Consider the following 27,554-nt stretch of genomic DNA (forward strand, 5'->3'; position numbering starts at 1 on the left):
AAACTTACAGTTTCTAAAATCAATTCATTCAAGCTTAATTTTATCAAATAGTATAAAAAATTGAAACTAATGTACAAACATCTATTATTTTGAAACTTTATTTATCAATATTGACTATATAACTTATCCATGGGATGTGTATTATATCCATTAAAAATTTACTGAGATTCAGTAACAAATTTGAAGTTATTGCATTCACAAGCCTGCATTATTTTTATTTGCACAAGTTAATATACAGGGTGTGTAAAATGTTTGGAAACACCTTAAAAATCCACAAAATTGCACAATATTATATGACTGTGTCAATAAATTTTTATGCAATAACCATCACACACTTACATTGGGTAGACGGCGGATGGAGGGGGGTCATGGAAAACGTAAATGCAAGTAGGCCAGATATGACAGGTTTTACTGTATCTTGAAATAATTCCTGATTATTACCAGCACTTTACAAGTCAGTACATAAAGCCTCTTGTTCAATAATGTCAATATCAATACTCAGTTACTAGTAGTTCCTGCAGAACATCAAAACAATAATTGGTATTTAAAACCCAACATCGTAACTTCAGAGATACAGGGTGATAATTTAAATAATGCAGTTTCTATGAGGTATGGTTTATTATATATACAAATCTGTAATTTTTTTGTCCATTTAATAACATTTATCTCTGTAGAGCATGCTCAATTTTCTTCCTTTTACGTTCCACTCTCGCCTCTTCCATGTGGTGAAAATACTTATCCCTGAAGCTGGCTAGATCCCCAAGGCTCATTATCGGATTGAGCTCCTCTCCCTAAAAAACGTATTACGATCATAAGAGTATATACAACTTCATTACAGTGAGTTTATTATATCGATCTTAATTTAATTAATATGGTTGAAAATTTCAAAACAGAAGTAGGTTATGTAAACCTACTTGAGGTTCCCGCAACTTGGAGTAGGTGAGCAGACGGCGAGAGGCAACCATGGACAATATCTGCTCACAGTTGGCTTCTAGCCTGAGACAGGGGTGGGAAGGCAGACAGCTGGCGTCGTAGTCACTGCGGAAAATCGGTATCCACGTGACTAGTCGCCCTCCTACCCGCAGGTGACTTGCAGCGAAACACAACAGATCCGACAAGAGCTGCTCCATGTTGTAGTCGGTCTTGGATGGAATGTGCGATGCCTGATTCTCCTCTAAAACGGCAATCATCTCTCGCGATGTTCCGACCCTCTCTATTGATTCCCTGATGCCATAAGGAGCTGGAAAAGAGTGTTTTGTCAGTTTAGTTTCTGGTATCATATTAAAAGTTCAAAATAATGACATATCAACAGAACTCTCTATACTTTATATATATACTTTTATATGTTTTATACAATCATATGTCTATAAAAATTAACAATATTCTTAAATATTCTTATAAAACTGATACTCATGTATAGATTAAAAATATCCTCAAATAAATTACCATTATATGATAAACTGTAAAATGTTTAAATAAAATTACTTTAAGTTTTATCAATCTAATTGGAAAGTATTTTTCAGTGCTCCAAAAAATTGCTATTAAATCAAATTTACTATTTTACGGAATTTATGAATGAAAGTTTGTAATTTGTTTCTTTTCCGTATTCCCACTCTTTTCTAACACTTGTCTCATCACAAAAAATAGGCATCCACCGCTTAGACCTACCTTTCCTAAATAACCACAATTGCTCCTCTCTTTCCTGTTTCTTCCAGTACTGGTCTAATTTTCTGCAACAGTTTTTTTTCATAAATTTCTTTGTGTTATGGCAAACAAAGTTATTCCCCTGTAATTTCTCGCATTTTTGAGCTTATTGCCTTTCTTAAAAATCGGCACTATTATTCCCATTTTTTCCAGTATTCTGGTATCTTCTTTTTCTTCCAAATGTCACTCTCAATCACTCTGTACAACCCATTGAATTCCCCCAATGGGCCCGCGCGCCTTTATCATCTCAGCGTTCAGATCGTCTATTCCCGCAGATTTCCCCTCTACTTTCATTTCTCATTTAACCGTTTTTCCAAATTCGCACCAATACTAAATAATCCTCTTTCTATCTTTCTGATTTCCTTCTGTCATATCTTCTTCTTTCCTCTTCATTTTCTGTTCCTTACCAGTTAGTTACTTTTAAAATACTCCTTTCCACGTCTTCAAATACCTCTTTCTCTCCTCCCATTTGATTTCCCCTGAATGAAAACTATCCACCACCTTAGTTCAACATTTCTTTAGGTTTCGTCTTGTTCCATTATCACCCATTAAACTAAATCACTTTCTTATTTCCTTTGAAGTTTGAATTCAATACTTTTGTTTCTTCAAAATCCTTCCATGTGATATGCCTCTCCTTTGGCCGCCTTCATGCATCTTTGCTGATGCCTTGCAAGTCTGCTTCCAATTTATACTCTTGCGTTTTGACCTATCCTTAAACCATTCTCGCCAAGCTCTAATTTTTGTTTTTAACTGCTTGCAAGCAATTTCTTTCATTCACAACATGGGTCTACTTTATCCCTATACTTTTACCCTGAAGTTCGTCCACATGTTTTTTTTTTTTTCCTTTTTTTTTTTCTTTTTGACAGCTTTGGACTATAAGGCATTCTTGGGAAAAATTTTGACCATTCCGCTCCTCCTGTTTTGACACTCACCCCTTGGGCTAATCGTTCCTCTAATGTTATTTACTAAACTCCTTCTCTAACGTTCGTATCTTTTAAACTTTCCTTGTCTTGATTCTTGTTAAGTCTTTTGCAATGTATCCTTTCCAAACTTCATTTCTTTGAAAAATCAGCTACCACCAGCCTGTGATCTCCTCCTCATACTTTTCACTGGGTTTAACTTTTACACTCTGCCATTGTCTGGCTGCAGGCAATTTCCTCACTACTAGTATATCTATTAAACTTGGCGGCTGTTCACCATTCCAATTGTATTCTTGCTGTATTTGTGGATATCCCTTTTCTTGTTTCCAGGTTTTCCCTATCAATTCTATTCATTCCTTAAAACAAAAATATCCCAGTAAAAAATTTTCTCCTTCTAAATTCCTTGTTCTACTTCCCAATAACATCCACCATTACCTCTTCATATCCTTGTTCTAAACTTACCCCACTTGTGCGTTTTTAAAATCCCCAATTATTATTGTTCTCTCATTTTTCTTGTCTTTCCAGTTCGCTCTTCAAAACTCTCTCTTCTCATCGTACAGCTGACACCGTGCATCCTGTTTTGTGGTGGCGGGCTATACCTGTATTATGTCCATTATTCTCACCCATCGCACATAACTGTTAGGTCACTAGAGTTTATAGACCTACAGAAGGCATATGATAAGAGTTACTGAGAGAAAGGATAATGCGGAGAAAGGGAGAGAGGAAAGAGAGCAAGAGAGTAGAGCAAGAGAAAAGGAGATAGGAAAGAAGAGAGTAAAGAGACGAGCATTTGGAAGAGACTCGTGAAGAGAAGAAGAAGAGAAGAGAAGAGCAGTAAGAAAGAGAGAAAGAGGAAGGCATATGTTTAGAGAGAGAAGAGTAGGAGTAAGAGAGAAGACGAGTGAAGAAGGAAATAGAAGAGAAGAGAGAGAGGAGTAGAAGTGAGAAGTCAGAGTGAGAGAGAAAGAAAGAGTGAGAAAGAAGTGTAAGAAGAGAAGGAGAGAGGGAGTTAAGATGCTAGAGAGCAATGAGATGAGAGAGATATTGAGTAGTAGAGAAAGACAGAAGAGAGAGGAAAGAGAGACGCATTTCCACAGGACAGGAATTAGAGGAGCATGAATCTCGTTAGAAGAGTAGAGAAGAGTAAAGGAAGAATCTGGAGAGGAGAAGGCGAGGGAAGAACTTAAGACACACTAGCATATTGCGGAAGGAAGGAGATATGGAAGAAAAGAGAAGGGAGAGGCCAGAAGAGACAAAGATAATGAGTAGGAAGAGTTAAGAAAAATGACGCAAATGAGAGGAGAGAAAAAGAGTGAGAGAGATGAGAGATGCGAGAAGGAAATATGTGAAGAGAGAATGAACATAGAGAGAAAGGAGAGTGAGAAGAAGGTGATGATAGGGAAAGAGCTCAGAAGAAGAGTCAAAGCAGGAGAGAGAGTATGAGGAAAGAGAGGATTGCGTGAGGGAATAGTAGAAAGACTAAAGAACCTGTTGGCATATGTTAAAAACAGGTTGAAGAAAATTATACAGATATTTTAAAACAGACTTGAGAGTGTAGGTGAAGGCACTATTGTCCCTTATTCATAGTATAATGGATGAAATTATTCTAGATGTACAAGGGGCACAACAGAGGAAGCAGACAGAACTTAACACGGTAAATTGCCCGATTGACATAATGACTATGGGAAAAGTAGGGAAGAAGAGTTAGAAACGAGAGTTAAACAAATGGGCCAAAAGTGGCGAAGAAATATGTTTTGGAGATGAACATTGGGACAAAGAATGATCAAACGTAATGAAAGTATTAAATCTTGAAATAAACCAAAGAGTGTTAGTTGAAGGAAGCAGAGACGGTGGACCGTGAAGGAAATTCTGTATATTTAGGAGATTATCATAACAGATAGTGGCTGCAGCAGATAAGAGAAAGAGTAGGAACAGAATATTTTTAAGAGGGAGTGGAAGAGTTTTTCAATATGGTAAAGAAGATTGTGGTAGAGTTGGAAACATTGGAAAATAACAACCATGTATTGATGTCATAAATATTAGTTTTCACTGCAATTTTATTTATGGAAGCAGAGAATACAGTGGACGTGGGACTAAAAATGATTTAAGCAGGGATTGCAAGCTGCAGATAATAGAATGATTTTTGAGTGGGATTATGCACTACAAGAAGAGATAGATTTACGGAACGAAATTAACGAGAGAAAGATTGAAGTAGTTTCACTGCAAGTGACCAATGGAAGGAAGACCGAGAAAATACAGTGGATGGCGCATGTGAAGGGATGCGGAGATAATAGAATGCCTAGAATAGCATGGAGATGGAGGAAGGAGGAAGAAGGACCAGAGGAAGGGACCGAAGAGGAAGATGGAGGACCAAGTGTGGAAAGCATAGAGAGGAAGGGGACTACAGAAAATACAGGTGGATGAAGAGGAGACATGGAACGATGCACTAAAGTGTGAGGGAGGGACTTGTTGTACGACGACCCGTCGAGGAACGGAAACGTCTAACGATGATGATGATGATTGTGTTTGTAATTTAAGTTAATCTTTATGGTTTTTTTAAAAATTTAACATTAATATTATGACAAAGCACCAGTTTCTTTTGATGTAATAATGTTATGAGCAAATGAATGCTGCTTTATCATTATACAGGGTGTCAATTAAGTCTGGAACCTCTTTTTAAATTTTTAAACCACAATATATAAAAAAATACCAAAGTTCACACGTGCTTACTGGTGATAGTAATGCACATATCTGCCCAATTACCGACCGGATAATCCCTTTGGGGGACGGTCCACAAGGAGTCAGACAAAATTCTTAAATAGCAGCATAGGTCAAGTTTGGTATCAAATTAAAGGTCTTACTGAGCAGAGTACAATGCCGCAAACCGGACTTAAAAAGGTGGATTCATTCAGTAGTTATAGCTATTTGAATTTTAAAACAATTGAACAATGTAAATTATTAAGTATTACAAGTAAACACCAATTTTTAAGTACCTGTGATCAAAGTAAGTGTTCAAAATGTTCCCCTACCATCGTCTGGCAATGTCCTAGGGGTTTTAAAAGCCATCCACTGCATTTTGAAGGTAGTCACGAGGAATATCTTGAGCTTCTTGGACCATGAGGTGCGCCAAATCTCGAGGCTTAGTACGATAAACTTTATCTTTGAGGTATCCCCCAAAAAAAATTCAGCGGAGATAAATCAGGGGAACGAGCAGGCCACCCACTCTACTGCACCACGTCTTCCAATCCATCTGTGAAGGAATATTGTATCCAAATATTCTCTAACAAGGAGAGCAAAGTGTGGTGGCGCGCCATCTTGTTGGAAATAAATTCTTTGAAATTGTCGACCAAGAGCAGCTTGTAGTGCAGGAATTATCTCATTTTGGAGCATTGCTAGATATGAGTCACCATTTAAATTACCATTGATAAATAATGGGCCCATAATTTGATTTCCCATAATACCTGCTCAAACGTTAAGTTTCTGTGGATGCTGTGTATGACTCAATCTGCCACTTTCACATTCTAACAGTAGTTGTGTTATTGGTAATAATTATTGATTCCTGGCTTTGATTACTACATTGTCAGATGATGGGAGGGGAACATTTTGAACACTTACTTTTATCACAGGTACTTAAAAATTGGTGTTTACTTGTAATACTTAATAATTTACATTTTTCAATTGTTTTAAAATTCAAATAGCTATAACTACTGAATGAATAAACCTTTTGAAGTCCGGTTTGCGGCATTGTACTTTGCTAAGTAAGACCTTTAATTTGATACCAAACGACCTATGCTGCTATTTAAAAATTTTGTCTGACTCCTTGTGGACCGTCCCCCAAAGGGATTATCCGGTCGGTAATTGGGCAGATGTGTGCATTACTATCACCAATAAGCACGTGTGAACTTTGGTATTTCTTTCTATTATGGTTCAAAAATTTAAAAAGAGGTTCCAGACTTAATTGACACCCTGTATATCTGGTAAATGCTAGCTCGATAGAGCTGACAGTATTTGTAACAGCAAGAACTGAAAGAGATACCAAAATAAGAAAATAATTAGCTATTCCAGTTAAAACACACAGACCCATTCAGCTAGTTTAACACACACACACACACACACACACTGGATTAGTGTGCATCAAACCTGACACACTGGTGGTCCAGTTAGTCACTCAGTCGAGTTGTACAGGGTGTGCGAAAAGTCCATACCCTCTACTTGCTAAATGAAATAAAACTGCTGGAGTTAAATAAAACAATCAACTGTTTGGTATTAAAATATTATTATTATTATTTTAATTTACAAGATTAGGCATCCAAAACGTCTTTGTCCATACCATCATACTTAACGCACAGTTTTATTCCACACCATGTTCGTTTATTCATCTTCAAACAAATCTGGTTCCTTTAGCTGATCATTTGTGGTGTATCGATGTTTCACCACCTTATCTTTAACAATAACCCAGAGTGTATTGTCGGTGTGGTGAGGTCTGGGCTTCTTGGAGGTCAGGACAATGGAGGCAGGGGCATTATTCGATCCTTGACTAAACCAGCGGTTTTGAACAATTTCATTAAGGCGACCTCAAACTGTCAGTGCAGTGGAGCACTGTCCTGTTGGAAAGTAACAGTTTCCATTAATTCTCTGCCTCTCAGTTGTGGGGACTACCACTCGTTTAGCATTACCAGATAAGCTTCACGAGTTACAGACCCATAAAAAAGGGCCAAACATATGTTTACTTGTCACTCTTGCCCTAATCATTACATGTGGTGGATTGTTCTCGATTTCCTCATAAAAGTGTGGACTTTCTTTTGCCCAAAAAAAAGTGTTTCAATTACGGATGCTTCAGTTAGTTGCACATTTTTCAGATAACAAGATATTACATTTATCTGTTTCTGTACGAAAATGCTGGAGCATCAATCAGCATGCTTCGACACGTTTCTCCAAATCATGATCACTCAATTCATTAACTAACTCTGGACGGTAACATTTTATTTTTAAATCCATCATATCTGTCGACCTTTGAACATTTAATTCAGCTGAACGTTTACATGTTGAATGGAAATCGCTGAATTGACTCCTCCACAGCAACACAAGTTTCAACATGAGTGCTTGACCTCCCACTACGTGTGCATCAAGAACATTTTCCGTTGCAAAAGCTTTGCTACCATTTAAAGTTTTTCAATTCGGTAACAGTTTACGTCAACTCTCTACTTGGACGTTCATGAACGCAAACACAAGCCACCAGATTCTTCTCAATAGTGAACACACTTGCATCCGCCATTGTTCACTCTTAGACGGGCAGACTGTGCAGCTTGACTTTGGCTGTAACTGTTGACCCCCCTCCACCTCACGTGGTCTTAACATTTCTCCCCTCCACCAATATTACTCCCAACCACCACTTGAAACTTACAAAACATAATGCACTGGAAAAACTTGCATTAGTGGGTATGGACTTTTTGCCCAGCCTGTACACTTAGTTATGTATCCACATTCTAAATATATGTCTGTGGTGTAAAGTGACAATATAAATAGGCTGTATGTTATTTGTTGTATGCGTGTGGCATCTTTTTCAAAATCAAGCCTAAAACTTCATACTGGACATACATGGATAAATAGAATCTTACAATACCGAAGACACGAACAAATCAGAATGGTCAACATTTATCAGATATAGTAATCCAGTGATAAACGACTTCTTTCTCCTTTACTCTTCCCCCCCCCCCTCCAAAGATAGTTCAGTATTCAATACTCACGGTCAGTGATGATGGCGTCCACTGTGAGTCTATCTCGCCACAAAGGCAAAGAGGCGTCTGCCACTACCACGTCAATGTAGTGACTAGTCAGCTGGTACTGGCAGAAGTTGGCAAACACACTCTCGTCTACCTGCCGCCCTTTGAACTGTCACACAGAAACAAATGCACCTGTAGTAGTTGTAGTCGAGGTCCAATGCATACACAATAGTGCAAATTTGTCAGTGTATAAATTAGTTTGACAAGAGCTTTCATTGTTGAATACAGATATTCTTGTTTGGTACCGAGTTTTCCCTGTAAATTCAGTCTTTTATCCCAAACATTCTCTGATCTATTTCAATTTCCTCCGTCCAACACCAACAATCCCTCAAACATCTGAAACTTTAGGGACAATTTAAAAAATACATTCCTTGAAATAATTTACAATTTTATCATTGATAGTTTTATACTATGTGAAAATAATATGGATATGGCTTAACTTTCACAATGTTTGACTTTACAAAGTTAAATTAAGTCACATAAACATAGGATATAAGACATTTTTTAAATTCTATTTGCTATCAATAAATTTTTCTTTACCTCACACTAACAACAGTCCAACAGGGGAAAAATGTTAATATTTATATTATATTATGTTCTTCTTCATAGCAATTGTTTATCACAAATGGTTTCTGATAACTAAAATAGTTTTGCTCTCGTTTTTGATGAATCAGAATAATTTTTGTTTGTTTTAATGCAGCTAAGATAGTTATTGACGTTAAATAAAACAAGAATTTGTATAGTAACATACACTTTTAATATTTTATATGTTATAGAAATAAACATGTTTACCAAATAAAAACATCTAACACTTTAGTGAAGAACAGACATTGTTTTCGGTTGTGTAAAAAGATTTTCACTGTAATTCGATTGGCAGATAACCTAGGAAAGACCAGGCTGAAAATGTAAATTTGGTTAATGTTCAGGAATATATTCAAAACTTCAATAGTTTCATGTGAACTGAGTAAAATTTTCACTAAATTTTTAAATGCTATTAGATAAATAACAAATAATTACACTGAATTTGAAACTATTATAATGATAAACAAAAGTTTTAATAGGAGCTTTTAAAATGGTGAAATGATGCCATGAGTAGGCCTGTCTAGTTATTTTACATATGTACATGTGTTAGCGCACCTAAAATTCAGTAAAAATTAAGAGATTTTTACACTGGGCAGTTTATGTAAGAAATTTATACCGACTAAAAATATATTTACAATGTTGCAACGATATTAAAATATTGCTATTGTTAGTTAAAAAGGGTTATTTGCAAACATACTTTGCCATGCACATTCCATGGCAACCCTCAGTGCACCTTGAGCAAACCATTTTCCTAGACATTTTGTCATTCCTCCACTTAGGTTTACAGACATGCTGCTCAACATATTATCTCAGTTTGACTTCCAGACAACTTTACTAATCTTGTCACAATAAGTATTCATAAAGCAAACAATCAGATTTTTAAGATTTATTTAGCAATAAAACTATATTCCAAGTGGCTCTGAAACAATACAGAGATAGGAAGAAATGTAAAAATGAACACTACTGGCTAATAAAGAAACTATGTCTGTCTAAAACGAAATCACAGTCCATTAGAACGACAAGAACAGGACTGGTCCCAACAATGGAGACTGAGCGTCTTTGTTGCATAATGGGACTCTCTGGAATTTAAGTGGAAGGAGGTATGAAAGAACACTGATTTGACAACATTGAAAATATCAAGAAAAAAACAGGGGGGAAATGACATGGGGAGATGAAATGTGTATTGTTTTGCACTGTGAAAACTGGTGGAACATGTATTAGTTGTAACAGAGTATTTTTAAGGAAATAATAGGTTTTTAAAATATATAACTTTGAAAAATAATTCCGGGTATTTTACTCATATAAAAAATGCACATTGAACTGAAATGAAATGATGTATTAACCCAATAGAACATTACACTGTTATAAGACTCGTCAAGATATAAAAACACTAGATAACAATTTAAAAAACTAAAACACTAGTATATCTCTAACTATGTGAAGTATGTTTTTACATCTTAATTATTTTCTGGTGAATTCAGACAAAAATGATCAAAAGTATACATTTAAGTTGAAAGCATATATTCTTGAATAGTCTTTTTGAAACCTTTTAATGTAGGAGGTAGTCTCCCTCCATACTAAACTAAAAAAAGGTAGTTTATTAAATAATGCTGACTGTTGTAAGAGAAAGACATTTTAAAAAGGGATGTTCTGTGTAAAGGTACAATTAGAGATTGACTATTACGTGTTGTGTAGTTATGTTTGGAAATAAAAGGATTAGACTTTATTCTTTTGTAAGTATGAGTTACAACTTCCATTATGTAAATACTTCTGTCAAAATTTGAAGATAAAACATTGGCCTCTACATTATTGATTAAATTTCCTAGAATTGGGATTGCTCTCATTTGAGTTGTAAAAACCTGTTCAATAAATGGAGAACTACCCCAGCAAACAATTCCATATATCATCACAGATTAAAAATAGCGAAAATAACTATTTATTTTCGCTATTTTTCCTTATATCTGTCAAAACTCGAAATTTACGAATTGCATAACATGCAGAATCCCATCTCAGATTGTCATCTAAAGTAATTTACAATTTTTGTGGAAGTTGGTTTATTTTGGTAAAAAGTTATTTCAAGTTGTTCTCTAATATTCCAAATAAAGTAAAAATTAAGTATGGTTGTTTTGGGAACATTTAAGAAAAGTTTGTTAGCTTTATGCCAATTAAAACTAAAATCAATGTTTTCATGTAATTTTTGTGATAGGTAGTTTCTTATCAGATTTAATCAAACTTGTGGTGTCATCAGCAAAGAGAATTAATTTGTCACGTAAATTGAGCTGCTTGGGTAACTAACTATCAACATAAATGTTTGTGAAATTCAAATTTTGTACCTAATGGATTTATGTAGGCAATAATAATAAACTTCAGGCTCCATAACAGAACTCAACAATAACATACATGTTATTTAGGTATAGTTGACCGGTATTACACGGTAGAGACATACTTAATGAATTACCCGGTCCTGTTTCCTGGTAGGTTTTGTCTTGGCGTGGAGCATCAAAAAGTCAATGTCTGATCCAAATACGTAGCCACCAAAGCTTGCAGCTGCTATCAACAGGGAGCCTTAAACATCACGGTAGCTAATTATTCAACAGACCTTAGAGCAGAGTAAGAGTAGCAACAGCAATGAATTTTAAATATTTCAATTGTTATACTGAAAACTAACAATGGGTACTAATTAATTATATTAATACAGTGGCTTTTGTCTATAATGTAATAATTTTAATTCCTCATATTATGGTATTCTCAGTGAAATGTATTGGCTGGTAGGTACATATGTAAAAGGAGAAAAGTTGTCATGATATATTAGTCACCAATATAGCCAAATATATCTATCCCATAGGTTACACTAGAATATGTGGAATGTCAGAGTGAAAATTCCTTAATGAATGAAGGTGTTAAGCCCAATGTAATTCTTTCCAGATGCACAGTTAGAAAATGAGACATTATAACCATATTCAAAAATTCCCATATGGATTCAGCTCCATTTCACACTAGAATTTGATTTAGCAGTTTAACAATATTTTTTTTGACCGACCTCAATTCTTTTTTTCAAAAATATGACATATCCAAGTTGTACAAAGTTTCCTCAAACCTGAATGCCCCATTATGATGTAATGAACACACCTTGTTCATCGATGATTTTAATTATAAGGTCCAACCACTTGTAGATCAGTTAGTCGTAAAAGAATCTTTATGTTGCTTCCTGTCTAGACATGATGGAAGATTTTGGGCATTAATCTCAGTCATGTCTTCTTGGAAGAAGGGAAAGCCGGCTCAGTACCAGCCTCTCCAGTCAAAGTTGGCAGAGGTGGCACACCCTTGTGTCTAGGCTAGCAACATCCCTTACCTTAACACATTGTGAGCTCCATTAAATCCAACAGTCATATCTCACAGTAGACTAGACCTATTAAATTACCCTTGCACCCCAATATCTTGAAAATTTGTGGTTAGTAATGTGCCGCTCCTGGACATCCATAAGGTTACCCAGATTTAAGTGACATCAGTTTTTTCTGTACCCTCTTCTGGGATTTTGATACAGGATTACTAATGAATGTTTAATAGTTACTAACAACTGGCAGAAATTATCGTGCGATCAGAGCTAAGAAAATAAGTCATATTCTATCTTGCAGTTTGTCTTCTCTGTGTATGAAATACATATTCTTCAAGTTATAGATACAGACCTAACAGTTTAAAAAATTATTTTTAGATTTGTTTAAGATCAAAGTTTAACAAATGTGAGACTAACCACTGCCGACGAAGGGGTCTAGTACAAGATCACCAGGCTGTACTTGTGCAATGTTGGCCATGATTAGCGACAACTGAGCGTCCATGCTGGTGTTCCCGATGAACTTGCGCTTCTTGAGGTTCAGTTGTGTCATCAGGTCCCGTCGTCCTTGGGCCACCTACCATCACAATTCATTATGGACCACACATTATGTTACTGACTGTAATTTAGATGTACATTATTTACTTGTTTTAATAGGGTCAATTCTTGAAAGAAGTTATTATTTTCTTAGAAGTGGTAATTATTTTTTCTTGAAACATCATTATGTTTTATTAGAGCTATGCAAAGTTTTTTTATTGACTGAAAATCCAAATGAGGACTAATATATATGATTTTATATATTTTATCTTCAGAATGAAACAAAGAATAGGCTACTTTTTTCATTTCAAGTAGGTCAGAAACAAATAAAAAGATTTTTTCTTGTACGCACGTACAAAATGCAAAGAACCATGCAAATGAAATTAAGTTGTGGAAAAAATACAAACATGAGATATCCATTTTGTGTCATATTTCATCTAGATTTAGAAAAATACACAAAAGTCTAATCATAATAAAACTAGAAAAAGTAGCTGAATGCACATAAATGATGAACAGGTATATGTAAGAATTTAATACTAACAGTTTTAGGAATATAATTAAACACAAATTCTTTGTTTAAAGTTTGTGAAGAAAACAGGATTATTCTGGACATTTACCATTGTTTAGAGATACAAAATATCAGTAACACTACATTTCGAGATTTGCAATCTGATCTCTTCCTTAGATGAATAACTAACCTCCACGTAACTACAATCTAGGTTCACAAACCACACCACAGTGTTGTGACACACATACCAGACCAACCATCAGTGAAATTAGGCCACTTTGATTGCCAATTCTCAAAAATGAACTACTAAGGAACATAGACTATCAAACTGATTAGAAATTTGTAATAAATGAATACGGAAGTCACAGTATGATTTTGAGAAATTAATCTAGGATGAACCAATAATAAAGAATGCCCACTCCCATTTCCCTTTTTTCCCCTTCTTGTTTCTGCCAAAACGATCGCCACTTACTATTCTACTACGCCTCTGGCCAGTTCTATGAGGTTGGTCAGTTAGTACAATCCTATTGTGATCTGTATTCTTTAGTTCAGTTTTAATAATTAGTGTTTTTGAGATAGAGTGCAAGGGTTTGACCCACAACATAGTTGTTGTCATTCCTGACTAATGTGTGTCATGACAATCTGGTATTATTTGTTTATTTTTAACCTAGATTGTAGTTATCTGTTAGATTAGTGATTCACTCGGGGAAGAGATCAGATTGCAGATCTTGAAACTTAGTATTAGTGATTTTCTGTATCACCGAACGATAGATACCAAATGACAAGAAAAATCCCATACATGAATATATGTTATATTCCACACTTCCTTACTCAGAATAAAATACTCAGTATAGAATAAATTAAACAAATTTCATAATTTAATTTTGAAAAAAAACATTACTTTTCGCAACAATTTAATAAACATGTAAAAAATATGCATAATGCTACAATATCATTCATTAATCATTGCCATCATATAACATTTTTGAGAAATTTATATAATAGCAGAAATAATAAATCCGTCATTATATTTAATAATTATAATCGATTTGTTTTGGTTTAAAAAAACATAGTATAAATGTAAAAAAAGCAAAAATACATGTAACCATGCTAATCTTAGTTCTTCAGCTTATGCAGCTGGTATCAATGTCTTCTAGTTCACAACTTGTCATAAGTCGATTACATAATTAAATTTATGAAATATTTCTGTCTCTCTGTGGAGAACCATCTTAGACAACAGTTTCTTCGTAACAAATCTTCAGTTTGAGTTTAACATCAGTTGGCTCTCCAAAGCGAGGCTGAAATATTATAGAATTTAATTGTGTTGGCAATATTTCAATGCGATGTGGATGGAAGACTTTGATGTTAGTTATAACCATACTAAATGTAAAACAGAAAATGCGGTTAGGCAAATATGAATGAGTCAACTTTTGTGATCATAAAAAACCCAACAAGAAAAGAGGAAGAACTACAGCTTTCATTAGTCCATTTATTACCTGTTCAATATTGCATAAAACTTCATCAACAAGTTAATAAAGAATATTATAAGTTACTGTGTGAGGGCATGATTGATTGACAAGATAATGTTATAAACAACACAAGGGATATACAACTTTCATACAACAGACTATGTTTTTTTACTTATAAGATAACGTCTGTCTACTTTTCTAATATAAGGAAATAGTCACGTGTGAGTAAAAATATTAATTCAAGTAGGATTTACTACAAACATCTATAAACAATATATTATTAGAACATCTGACAGTTTTCATTGAACTGAATAATGGGAATTTTAAGACAATTATTTTTATAGTATAAATGACAATAAACATATTCATAAAATATGAACATATTGTAAAAGTTATACATTTTTCTAGAAAACAAATTGCAACTTACAACTCTGCCAAAGAAAATCCTGTGTGGTTCACTGGGCCTGTTGTTAGGGTCCATCCCATAGTGCTCGAAATACTGGAGAGTCAGATCTGGATCCTTCAACTTCACTGATCCTTGGATGGGTAGGTATGCGAATGACTAAAACAATAATATTTTACTTACATGATAGAAGGCCAAAAGATCACGAAAAAATTAAAAGTAAAGAAACACTGTACTGAATGTACAAAAGAAGACTGTTTCCACTCACTCAATTTTTTTGTAAATGTATATTTTTGTGTTCCCATAAAACAAAATCAGAAAAGTTTTGGCTTGCAAATTATAATGGGGAATAAAAATCACATAAGCACTATTCACTTTCATCATACAAAGTTGAGCCATACAATAATTTTGTGCTAGTAAACAACACCAATGAAAAAATTTACGCTGTTCGGCAATTGCAAAACCTATGCACTTGGATCACCAGTACTGTTGGCCACTGCAATTCCTTTACCTGTTTGCACACATCAGTAATTTACTTTGTCCCCTGAGGTCAGATGTCCAGCTCAGATGCTCACTGATGATTACTTCTTCTTCCCTATGTCTAGTACAGATGACTATCAAACACATTTATTATATTCTGTGTTGTTGCTAGGGAAAAGTAACAAAAAAATCGGAATGGCGAGCAGTGCTGACCTGAAAGACATTCTTAAAAGACCCTCCTCAGCGCAAAGGCTAAAAAATTCCCAGTGACAAAAACCGTACAGATCATGAGATGGTTGGTTACTCGCTCAAAGTAATAAAAATTGAAAAACACCACCATTTTGTTGCTGTACTAAAGTGATTTTAAAATAACAAAACTGCACCTTTCAGTGTACTAAAACTCATCCCATCTGCTTGAAGATAAAATTGTTTAAATTTGCACTGGTATTGCAATCAAATAATTAAAAATAAACCAATGTCCAAAAAACCGATGATGTGTTGACGTTGTACTAGTGAGTACCAACTCAATGGTAAATTTTTGCTACACTGCAAATCCTCTCAAACAAAATATATGTCTCTCTGTACTGTGAAGCTTAGAACACTGAAAGAATAAATACTGTATATCATAATGAAAAAAACTCTACAATTTGGTGCTGAAAAAGTAGTGCTAAATTCAAAATTAGTTCTGCATTATTTGTATTGATATCAAAGTATAAAAACTATAGCCGTCCATCTATTAGAGGCATAAAATCAACACCATTAGTACAGGTGAAACCACAGTGGTGTCATAACACTATTTATAAACTTTATTCATAAAACTAATTATATTCAGCAGCTATAAGGCTAAATAAATACCATTCATACACAAAACTATGGGACAAGGGTGTGAGATGGACTTTAACATGCTAAGCACATCACTTCTGTTTGGATAATTATTTGGGAGACTGTTTGAGAAAAAAACCTTTGGTTCTAGATCCAAACCACACATGCATTACAAGTCTCAATGATTTATGGGAAAACAATTATTTCACTAATAGAGGACTCGTGGTGATCAACCATCTTCACTTGTTTATTTTTAGATGGATTCCTGTCCATCATAAGCAGGGCCGCATTTACAAATTCGGCGCCCCTAGGCCTACAGACCAAAGAGCGCCCCCCCCCCAGAGGACTCTGATTACACTGACGTAGAAATCCAGTAAATTTCTTAATTACGTAATTTTGATGAACGATAATTACAATAGTATATATATAGGAGTGTTTTGAATAAATAAAAGCAATGAACCAATGAATGAGTCAACGTCGCACCCCGGACCTAGTTGACCTTGGCCACCCGCCCCGCCGAGCGCCAACACCACCCGCCGCCGCAACTTTTTTCTTTTGTGTACTTTAAAATTTATGCGCCCTCTAAAATTTTGCGCCCTAGGCCTGGGCCTAGTGGGCCTATAGGGAAATGCGGCACTGATCATAAGTTCAAAAATTAAAACAGCTTATTAGCACAAATCTAGCACTGAAACATACAGTACCGCATTTCCCTATAGGCCCACTAGGCCCAGGCCTAGGGCACAAAATTTTAGGGGGCGCATAAATTTTAAAGTACACAAAAGAAAAAAGTTGCGGCGGCGGGTGGTGTTGGCGCTCGGCGGGGCGGGTGGCCAAGGTCAACTAGGTCCGGGGTGCGACGTTGACTCATTCATTAGTTCATTGCTTTTATTTATTCAAATCACTCCTATATATATATACTATTGTAATTATCTTTCATCAAAATTACGTAATTAAGAAATTTACTGGATTTCTACGTCAGTGTAATCAGAGTCCTCTGGGGGGGGGGGGGGGGCTTTTTGGTCTGTAGGCCTAGGGGCGCCGAATTTGTAAATGCGGCCCTGGACACATAGTAATAATAAAACTGTGGATATGTTATTTAAAAAATGTCTATAATGATGGCAAATTTCTTCATATCCAAATGACCTATTGTTAATGATTTAAAAAAAAATTTTTTACAGTATTGGTCTCCTTCATTTTATTTTATTTGAGACAGATTTTAGTTTTAATCACTATATTTAAAAATCAAAGCAACCATTATTGTATACCTTTTTATTTTGTGAGGCCTTCCGATAGCAAGGCTATCTTCGTTAGACACTTCACAACAACAATAGATAGCTTTACATACATGACGAAGATAGCCTTGCTATCGGAAGGCTCCACAAAATAAAAAGTTAACAGTATTGGTCATTGTGATTTTTCAATGTAGTGATTAAAATAAGAAACCAATATAAGCTCTATCTTCAACATAACAGATTTTAATGTAGCAAAAACCTTTAACTCTATGTCATCCGCTCTGGCACTGATTGAATACAAAGTCTTGATATTTCCGAAATTGGGTAATTTTAATTTTTTTAAGGGTGGGATCAGAACACATATATAGTATTGACTATAATAACAATAATACTAAAAACGTATATTGGTTCGCTAAGGTCTAGAACAGCCAATGATTCATTGTTGCTTGTTCTATTTGAAATATTTCATCTGATAGCCAAGTGAAGCTGTCGGCTCATAGTATTGATTGATGATGATGCACAAGGAGATCTCAGCATAAGGGTGCTAAGGGAAAAGGTACAGAAAACAATTTCATCAAAATCCTCTACTGAAGCTTGCTTTTGTTAAGACACACATGGACAATGGTCAAGTTGGGACATGCTGAAAGAGATATGCATATGATAAGTTGTGCTATTTGAAATAGAAAAATAACTAGAATAGCTATAGGTGATAAAAGGACTGAATTTTTTAATAAATATTTGCTACATAATTGTAAGTTATTACGATGAGTTCTTACACATTTTCTAATTTTTCTAATATATCTATCCACTCTGAGGTACTGCTGTTACAATAACTTTTTGCTATCATTAACCACAAGCACTAAATTTACAAGACTCCAATTTTTCAGAACAAGTGATCTTGAAATCTGTGGACATTCAATAGAAAGAGCAATAAAAGCAGTTGCAGATCCTGGAAAGGGGCCATGGCTCTTTCTAAGATTTTGAAAAAGACGTTTTTATAAAACAAAAATTAATTACTCTCATATTGTAACCATCAAAAATAAAATCATAACTTAATGAACTATGAGAATGAGTAAATTTCTTTCCAAATTTTTTAATTTTTGTGGAACTGAAATGAAAATCTCATATTACATTAAATATAATAGAACAATATGTAATGCCCTGGCCCAAATTTACACTAGTCGACATCGACACAACCGTTTTAGACACACAGCTAATCCAGAGGCGGATCTTGGTGAGAGAACAGCCAGCTATTTTTGACGCACTACATTAATAAAGACACTTAAACCCTACAACAAGATAAAATTACCAAAATTATTCCCCCCAAACCCTAGCATTGGTAAATGTTACATATTTTTAGTTAATGACCCCCTAGCGCAGCTCGTCAAACACCCTTTCTAACCCCCATATTCATCCCCTTTCGAACCCCGCAGATAGCCAACAAGGTCACCGGACACCGTCCTGCTCTGGTCTCCACCTGACGAGACTGCGACGATTGTCCTTGCACGACTCCGCCGCGTTACCCCTGCTGACCTTATCATTCCCCTGCCCTTTGCCCGACTCCTCCCCCCCCCCTCTCTCTCTGTCTCATACAACAACTTATCAGCTGCTTCCTGTTCACTAGGTTACCCCGCCAACAGAAATAATCTGTGGTGAAAATCACCACAACCTCCCCTCCTGGCGGGTCAAGAGACCAGGGTTAATGAAACAAACCTTCTATGTTCCAGACTATTTACTACTTCCATGCAGATTGAAGACTGCAGGAAAATTTTTGGAGGAAACCAAGGTAGCTCCTCCTGAAAATCAGTACTGGATCCCTCTTGATAACAAGTTTATCGTTAACCAAATGTTGACAACAGTTTTTGTTTGCCATCATGCACATTTTCACATCTATTGTTGAACTGTCACATTCATTTATTTACTATTGAATTACTCAACATTTTTAGGCCATATCCTTCAAAATCTGTTGATATAGTTGTATCCGTTTAATGTTCCAAGACATAGAAAAAACAAATACAGATAATTGAATTTTCAATTAAAAACATCTTGAAATAAAATCAAAACACTCAAAACTGTGTTGTCAAACTGCTTGGTAATTAATCAGGGTTAGTGTCATGCATGCATGGAACTACTAACATAACGTGTCAGCAGTAACACAACCTGAAATTAATTTCTGGACATATCTTGTAATATTTCCACATGCTAAACATGATTCATTTAGGCTAATAAGATAGGTATTGCTAATTGCTAAGTAGTATACTGACCTCAATCTTCTCCAGCTTTTCTGATTGGGTCTGATGATTGCAAAATGTGTCAACTTTAATTTTGAAAGTCTTGTTCGGTGAGAAGAAAGGCTTTATACTCTGCTCCTGGTCCTTCAGCTGGTTGTGAAGGTCAGAGACCTTAGAGGCACTGGCCCACAAGTGCACTATTCGACGCACACTGACTGACCTTGAGGCTATAAGCTGAGCCGACTCCTCCGATGGCAGCTCCGCAAGCCAAAATGGCTAAACACATCAGAACTATCATGAAAATGTACTGATTACTTGAAATAAAGTGCCAGATTCTTGGGAATATTTGTGGATAAAAATATAAATTGGGGTATACACATAAATTATACATCCTCTAAATTATCACATGTTGTCTTTCTCCTTAGGTGTCTCACTCAATTTGTTCATAATGAGAATGTTAAAACTGCTTATTTTGCTTTTTCAGTCCAGTATATTGCCTCGTCTTGTGGGGAGATACCTTAAAATCAATACTATTCTTATTCTTCAAAAAAGATTATAAGAATAATTACCAATTTACATTACATTACAATAATTACCAGTCTACACACCAAGTTGCTAAAAGATTATGTATGTATTGGGGTGGTTAGACTACATGTGTTAATATGTCAATATGTTAAAATCACATACAATTGTACTCAGTTTATTATACATTTATTTATCTAATTATTTTCTCGTTGCCATCATGGTTACCTATAAGAACAACGTAAAAGTGTTCGCTGATGCTCAGCCAAATATAGAGTTACTGGTACAATCATCGAATTCATTGTTGCTGATATAGAAATGAAGCTTCATGAAAAATTTCAAATGTATATGTCAGTACCTTTTAGAGATATTGTGTAAACAGATGATTTGAATTATTCCTATCCTTGAATAATAGCCTTCACTAATGCTCAGCAAGAAATTAAGGAAAATTTTAATTGTATTCATAAAGTTGTCTTTTTTGATAACGGTTTAACATTTATGTAGAAAATTTTAAAAACCTGCACTGAAGCACATGCCACCATTGTTCAATGTATACTGCTATGATTCACCGCAACCTTTACTCCTCCTTTTCTGGCTCTTTTCCTGTTACATTGATATGTGTTCCACTTTAATAGCTATGGCATGGAGTATACTTGATATTGAATATGATATACACGTTATTCTTTACATTCTGTGGATCTCAGCTTACTGCGTTGTATATTTTGTAATTATTTTTACAGTTCATATCATAAAAATATTATATAATAAATAAATCATATTATATAATTTTGTTGCATAAATGGAACGTGTTGTATTAACTTACTGAAATTCCTCCTGCGTTCAATGCAGACCAACATATGAACGCTATTAATGAATACTAAATTTTAAAAGGCATTACTAGCCATCATATAATGTGCAAAATAACAAATTGTTTCTCATTATATAACAAGGCTATAAAGGTGCAACTAAAGGAAAGTATGAAAGGATATGGAGGATTGAGTGGTGCAGATTTAGAGATGGATATGGTGACAGTCTATAGCGAACAATTGCTACACAGTTTTGCTACAATTTTTATGTGGATAAGTTTTAATACTTTACATCATCAAAGGTGTTTATGGTTTTAAAAGAAAACAACTTTGTGAGAATTATGAAGTGATGAAGGTTCATTGACAAACAAACCTTGGTCACCATCCATTGATTAGCAACAATTCAGGTATTTTAAACCTTTAAATTTTGAATTTATTAAGATTATCACTAATACTATCAATACAAAATATACTTGTTGTTAGATGTTACTACTGCATTGAAGCTCACCTCATTGCTAGGCTCTTCAACCCATTTCAGAGGTATCTTGAACAGAGAGGCAATCGCCTTTATTTCCTACAACAAGAACACAATTCTGTACAAAGATCAAATTCTTTAATGAAATTCGGTAATCCAAAACCATTATCCATAATAATTAGTATGTTCATGTTTAATAATATAACAAATTATATAATACGATATAACCAAATTAGGACAATAAAATAATTACAAAGAGACAACCTTAGAATTCAGTAGGCTTTACACTAGACTTAAGACATCTTCGGTAACTATTTGGAAAAGAGATTCTTGTAAGTAATTGAAAATACTGACACAAAAACTTGGAGAAAAGAAAATGTGATCAAAACCTTAAACTGACTACATTTTCTCCCCGACTAACACACCATTTTCAAGCTGTTTATACAACAATGATACACCACTGACTGTCAACCAATGTACAAGTGCTTGAAAATTGATATGTTAAGGAATTTCATGGCCTATTATAGAGGTAAAAAGTTCATAAAGAGGAGAACAAAATAAATATTTTTCCTCTAAGATAATTGAGTCTGAAAGTTTCGGCCACCTTGCAACTAACTTTTTTTTAACAGATATTGGCCAACTAATAAAAGGAGAAAATTTTTTTTCCAACTTTAGGAGGGTATAGGTTCCTGGGAGTGTATTTTTATACATATTCATATAAGTACAAAGTCTTATTCCTAGAGTACACCTGAAATTCTTTGACATCAATTTTGTAAGACCCTAAAGTAAGTACTTGTTATAGAGGATGTACCAGAAAAACAGAATTGTATACATAATTGTTAGCCATTCAACCCGCCAATGGTTCCCTCACAGCTGCTCATAGTTATTCTGTAAGATATACAGGATTATTTTTAACAATTGAACTACTAGGGAACAATAATATGCACTACCATATTTAATTTTACTCAGAATATTTCATACAGTTCATATATGATCTTAAAATTACCAGCCATGTAGTTTAGGTACCTTTTAATAGGCAAAATATGAAAAAAAATTATATGTTATTCCACTACAGGTCTCCAAAATCATGAAATAAAACCAAAATATTCCAGAAAAAATATTAAATAGCCACTTTTTCCAAATATTTTCTGAAGTAGCCCTATAAATTTCAGACAAATATTTACTCTACAAAACATTATATACAAAACTAAACTAATGCACTATTCACAAAATACTCGTATATAGAAGAGCTACTATAGTTTGAGCAGCTTTATTTTGTTGCCACACCTGTTATTCAGTATAACTTGGTTTCCAAAAGAAGAGATGAATACATAGTTTTTACTGGTACTAAGTACAATGTATTCAGTGAAGTATGGACATAGATACTGCCGGCTGTTTATAACAGTGTCAAATTAAACTATAAACTAAAATAGTACTTGTCAAACTTACAGAATACTAAGAATTACAGTTTATTTGAAAATTATTAAACCTTTTACAAGTCAGAATTCTAAATATTTAACAGGAGTAAAGATGATAGTGTTTAAGTTAGTATGTGCCCCCTTTTTGCATTTTGTACACACACAAACAGGTAGATCACTGATGGTTGAGAGCTAAAAGTATAACAATCTCACCTAATCTTATTATTCTACGTAGCACGACAATGGCTATTAATGTAGAAGTGCAACTTAAAATTCATATTAAGAAGTAAAATGGAACAATACAATATCTCTGTGCATTAACACAATAATAAGTAGTATACACTTTAAAGCGCACTAATGACACTAACTTTTACATCAAATCAAAATAACAAACAAAAAAACAATCAATAATCTTCATCATGGAGGTAGGAACTGTGGCCAAAATGACGGGAAACAGAAAAAAATACTGGAAAACTCTAAAATTATATTCAAATGCAGTTGGTAGATCTAATCTTTCTGCTTGAATACTCGTGTGAATGTTGACAACCCTGTTATTTCCTTCTCCTATCCCTACTACTCCTTAGTTTGTTATCCTAGCCCTCCAGAAACCCCTATTCCTCCTGGCTCCCAAGATTGATAGACTAATTGAGATGTAACCTAAATTTAAAAAACTTGAATAATAATGGTGTAATACTTAATTTATAACCACCTACTAATTTTTTTTGAAATGAAGGTATACTAAGGTCTTCAAGAAGTGTTAAATGTAGTTTTAGATAACATGACCTCGATGATTCGGTTGTTGTGGAGGATGCTTAGTATACTGCAGCTGCTTTGATAAAAAATCAACAAAAATGCAAATATGGTAAACAGGTACAGTAGGTATGATAAATGGACCTAGTTTTTATCTGAAATTATAAAACGAAGGCAGAGTATGATAAGCGGACCTGGATTTTATATCATTTAATACAATTGTCAATACTTTATACATCGAATAACAGAGCTATCAATTGATATAAACATATCTAATACCAAATTAGTCACATGTTTCAAAGTAATAGAAATAGTTTAAACAATTACAAAATGTCATGAATAATAAAGGAACCATAACCATTAATCAAAGGACAAAATTAAGACAGGTGATAAGAAAAATGAAATTTAAATAGTAAAGAAAACGTAACAACAAAACCATCTTTAAACCGAGAAAGACAATAAATAATCTTATAGTGTTATGTTATACAGTTTTGTTTTAAAAGTTAACTATCTTTTTTATTTCAAAGAAGTCACTTTTAGTATAAATTATAGTTAGAATATCAAAATATGTGTACAGTTGGTGCAGATGATTTAGTTGATGTTCAAATTAATTATTATTCGTTGATTATATAATAATTAAATATCCTTTGCTGATTTCGATATGAAAAACCAGGTCCGCTTATGATACTGTCCACTCAAACGATACTGAATAATTATACCTATTGATATAATCACCCAATACTAATTAATTTGAACAATAACTAAATCATCAGAACCAACCGTAAACACACTTGCAGATTATAAACACAATTTGTTCAAAAAGTGACTAAAATTAAAAAAAAGATAGTTAACTTTAGAAAAATAAACAAAATTAAACTGACAGATAATCTACTATGTCTTTCTCAGTTTCAAGTTAACTAAACAAGAAAACGTATAGAATGTATTTTAGATACGTTGATAGTTCTGTTAGTCTATATAAACAGTATCAACGATTGTAATGAGCGATAAAAAACTGAGTCTGGTTATCGTACTCTGCCTGCAATAGACCAATAGATATACTAACTTATGTGATACTATTATTCAACAAGACCAAATAAATAAATTTATGCTTCAGTTATGTATCATTTGTTTTGGGAATAGGTAAGTTGTAACTCATTTATTGAATAATTAATACTGTGACAATATTTTGTAGTTTATCTCATATTAGAAAATTAGACTAACTTACCGGTAAGCGGAATTCAGTGTGTTCATTGGCAAAGTAAAATAAATACTTTCTAAGACCTATACACATTTTCGTAAACACTACAATATATTCCAACTCCACATTAAGGTTAACAGTTAAAAAGTAACTGAGTCCTCTTAAAATAAAAAAATGGTAATAAATAAACCAGAAATCTCACAAAATATATTAAAATATTACTTTTGATACAAACAGCGAAACAAAATAATATAACAGTAGACCACCAACATACTGGACCTAACCTCAAATATACTCTCAGAAATATGGTAAACACCACAAGGCATCGGCATAGATTACCCAGTCAGGGTAAAAAAAAAAACTACACCCAGTTTAGGACATAGAGTATAAATTAATAAATAAGGTTTATCTCCTCCTCTGCTTTTGGCAGTTGCCGGATGAAGCTTAGAAGTTGCCGGTGTTGAATTTAATTTTTAATTGAATCTGTTTCAACAAATTTTATTATTGATCCAACTTTTGTTTTGAAAGTAGTAAAAACCAACCAGTATGAACGAGGAGAAGATCAGATATATTCACCTACAATAAAGTATTTACAAAATAGATATATAAAAATTTAGAGTTATATGTCTTTTAATTGGTTCTAGTAGAATCTTTGTAATAACTTTTATTGACATTTGGATAAAATTTAGCTAAAACATAATATATAACTGTCATAAACTGTGCACATTTCCTATTATACTGTTAGTAACGTAAAAAAAAACTTTAAAATTATTTATTCGAAATTTGTATAGAATTTGTATTTGTAATTTATTAAAGTTTGAATTTAACTCTATTATGTAAAATATTCAAGGTTTTATTTTATGACGTACTTTTGTGTGATAAAAATTATTATGACACACGTTGTAATCATCGATGAAAGACTGAAGTGTTAAATAATTGTTGAGGAGTAATAATAGTAACAATAATCTATATACATGTAACTTGAATAATATAGTTCGTATGTTGGCAGCCATTTGTTTTCAAAATTTGGAAATGTTTTGCTGTCAAATTTAACGTTTATAATTCCATTTCTATTGTCAGTGACTAAATATATCATATACATAAAATTATAGAAAATGGATAGACGTATAAGCAAATTAAGTAAATTAAGCAAATTAAGTAGATTTGATACCCAAAAAACTGTAGACAATGAACCTCAAATTACATCTCCTTTTCCTGAAGAGCGTATTATGGCAAGAAGATTGCGAGTTCAGAAGAGAAATGCTGCTGCAAAGAAAAAGTAAAGTAAAATATTAATTAAATTATAATATGACACAGTACTAGTTCTCATGAAATATTTGCTATTCACTTCAACTTTTTAAAATTTTTATTCCTAAACCCTCAGGCACTAGGCATTATCTATTTCTGGCGAATCATTAAAAACCCTTTATGTTATAAAAATGTTCCTAAAAAAAGTTAAAAATAAATATATACTTTTAATTTTAAAACTTGTTAGGACTCTACAAATATTAAAAAAAACTTTTTGATTTGGTCATGTCGAAAATGAACTGACTAATGAAGGCTTGAAGTTGCACAAGAAAGCAGAAATGAACTAAACCAATTGGTGTTAAATAAAAACACATTTAAAAACACTGTCATTATTAAGTAACACCAAAGATTTATAGTTGTGCCTTAACCCTAGTACTGTGGCCATGCAAACTCCCTAAATTGGTGTGCCCATTCAGACAGTTTGTAGACTTTCAGGGTAAAAATCTTAACAAATATTAAAATTGAATGAACTACATTGTTATATTGACAGTATATATTTTTTCGGGAAGAGATGCTCTTTTTCGAGTAGTAACTATCAATGAAAGAATTGTCTTCTAGATTTATTTTTTTTATGTCAAGAATGGGAAGTAGCATACGTTTTGGATTAAAATTCTAACTTCGAACATTCATAAGGAGTGAAAAGATTTGTAACCAAATCCAAAATAGTAAAATTATATATAATTTTATTAGAAACATCCTAAGGAGTATATTTCAATTGGAGGAAAATTGTATTTATGGCAATTTTTCTTTCATAAATTCAAGAGTGAGCTAATTTGCATACTCACAACTACATATTTAATTTTATTTATAACAGTGGCTATACAATTCAAATACAAATTTTTACACTCAAAAGAGTTCACTATTAGAAAATAATAGTATTGTAAAAAAAATCTTTTTTATAAACACACAAAAATGAAAATTTTGTAAAATTATTTAATTAAGCTAAATTTTGTTATTACACTTTACTTTTAAATTCTGATTCCCTATGTACAACACTGGCTGAAATAAAATGCATAAAAAATTTAATAAATGCTTCTAAAAATAACTGAGTAATAAGAAAATATGTGATTGTCCA

At 33.6% G+C, this 27,554-nt stretch overlaps 2 protein-coding genes across 2 annotated transcripts in view; one reads left to right on the plus strand and one right to left on the minus strand.

Moving 5' to 3' along the window:
* Window positions 1–599: 599 nt before the first annotated feature.
* On the minus strand, window positions 600–25,496 carry LOC124362189 (tRNA (guanine(10)-N2)-methyltransferase homolog). The gene is made up of 9 exons (XM_046816474.1): window positions 25,199–25,496; window positions 21,839–21,904; window positions 20,036–20,278; window positions 15,262–15,396; window positions 12,741–12,897; window positions 11,448–11,554; window positions 8,372–8,516; window positions 915–1,240; window positions 600–791 (listed from the first exon to the last, which is right to left on the minus strand). Exons 1-9 carry the CDS (start codon window positions 25,262–25,264, stop codon window positions 663–665), a joined length of 1,374 nt encoding a protein of 457 aa, XP_046672430.1. The 5' UTR covers window positions 25,265–25,496; the 3' UTR covers window positions 600–662.
* Window positions 25,497–26,202: 706 nt separating this feature from the next.
* The window catches only part of LOC124362190 (dynein regulatory complex protein 1), a 46,052-nt gene continuing 44,700 nt past the window's right edge, over window positions 26,203–27,554 (plus strand). Inside the window, exon 1 of the mRNA XM_046816476.1 lies at window positions 26,203–26,450. Coding sequence (XP_046672432.1) covers window positions 26,287–26,450 — 164 coding nt within the window. The 5' untranslated portion in view covers window positions 26,203–26,286. The remainder of the gene's footprint in view (window positions 26,451–27,554) is intronic.

This window comes from Homalodisca vitripennis, chromosome 5 (assembly GCF_021130785.1).
Source record: "Homalodisca vitripennis isolate AUS2020 chromosome 5, UT_GWSS_2.1, whole genome shotgun sequence".
Taxonomy (NCBI): Eukaryota; Metazoa; Arthropoda; class Insecta; order Hemiptera; family Cicadellidae; genus Homalodisca; species Homalodisca vitripennis.

Bases quoted from the DNA above. Each gene is read 5' to 3' on its own strand.
- LOC124362189 (XM_046816474.1), bottom strand. From the start codon at position 25,264: ATGTGTATAGGTCTTAGAAAGTATTTATTTTACTTTGCCAATGAACAC. The intron at 1,241-8,371 runs GTGAGTATTGAA...ACTCTTTTCCAG, and splicing joins GGACGCCATCATCACTGACC to CTCCTTATGGCATCAGGGAA. The intron at 792-914 runs GTAGGTTTACAT...TACGTTTTTTAG, and splicing joins CCAAGTTGCGGGAACCTCAA to GGAGAGGAGCTCAATCCGAT.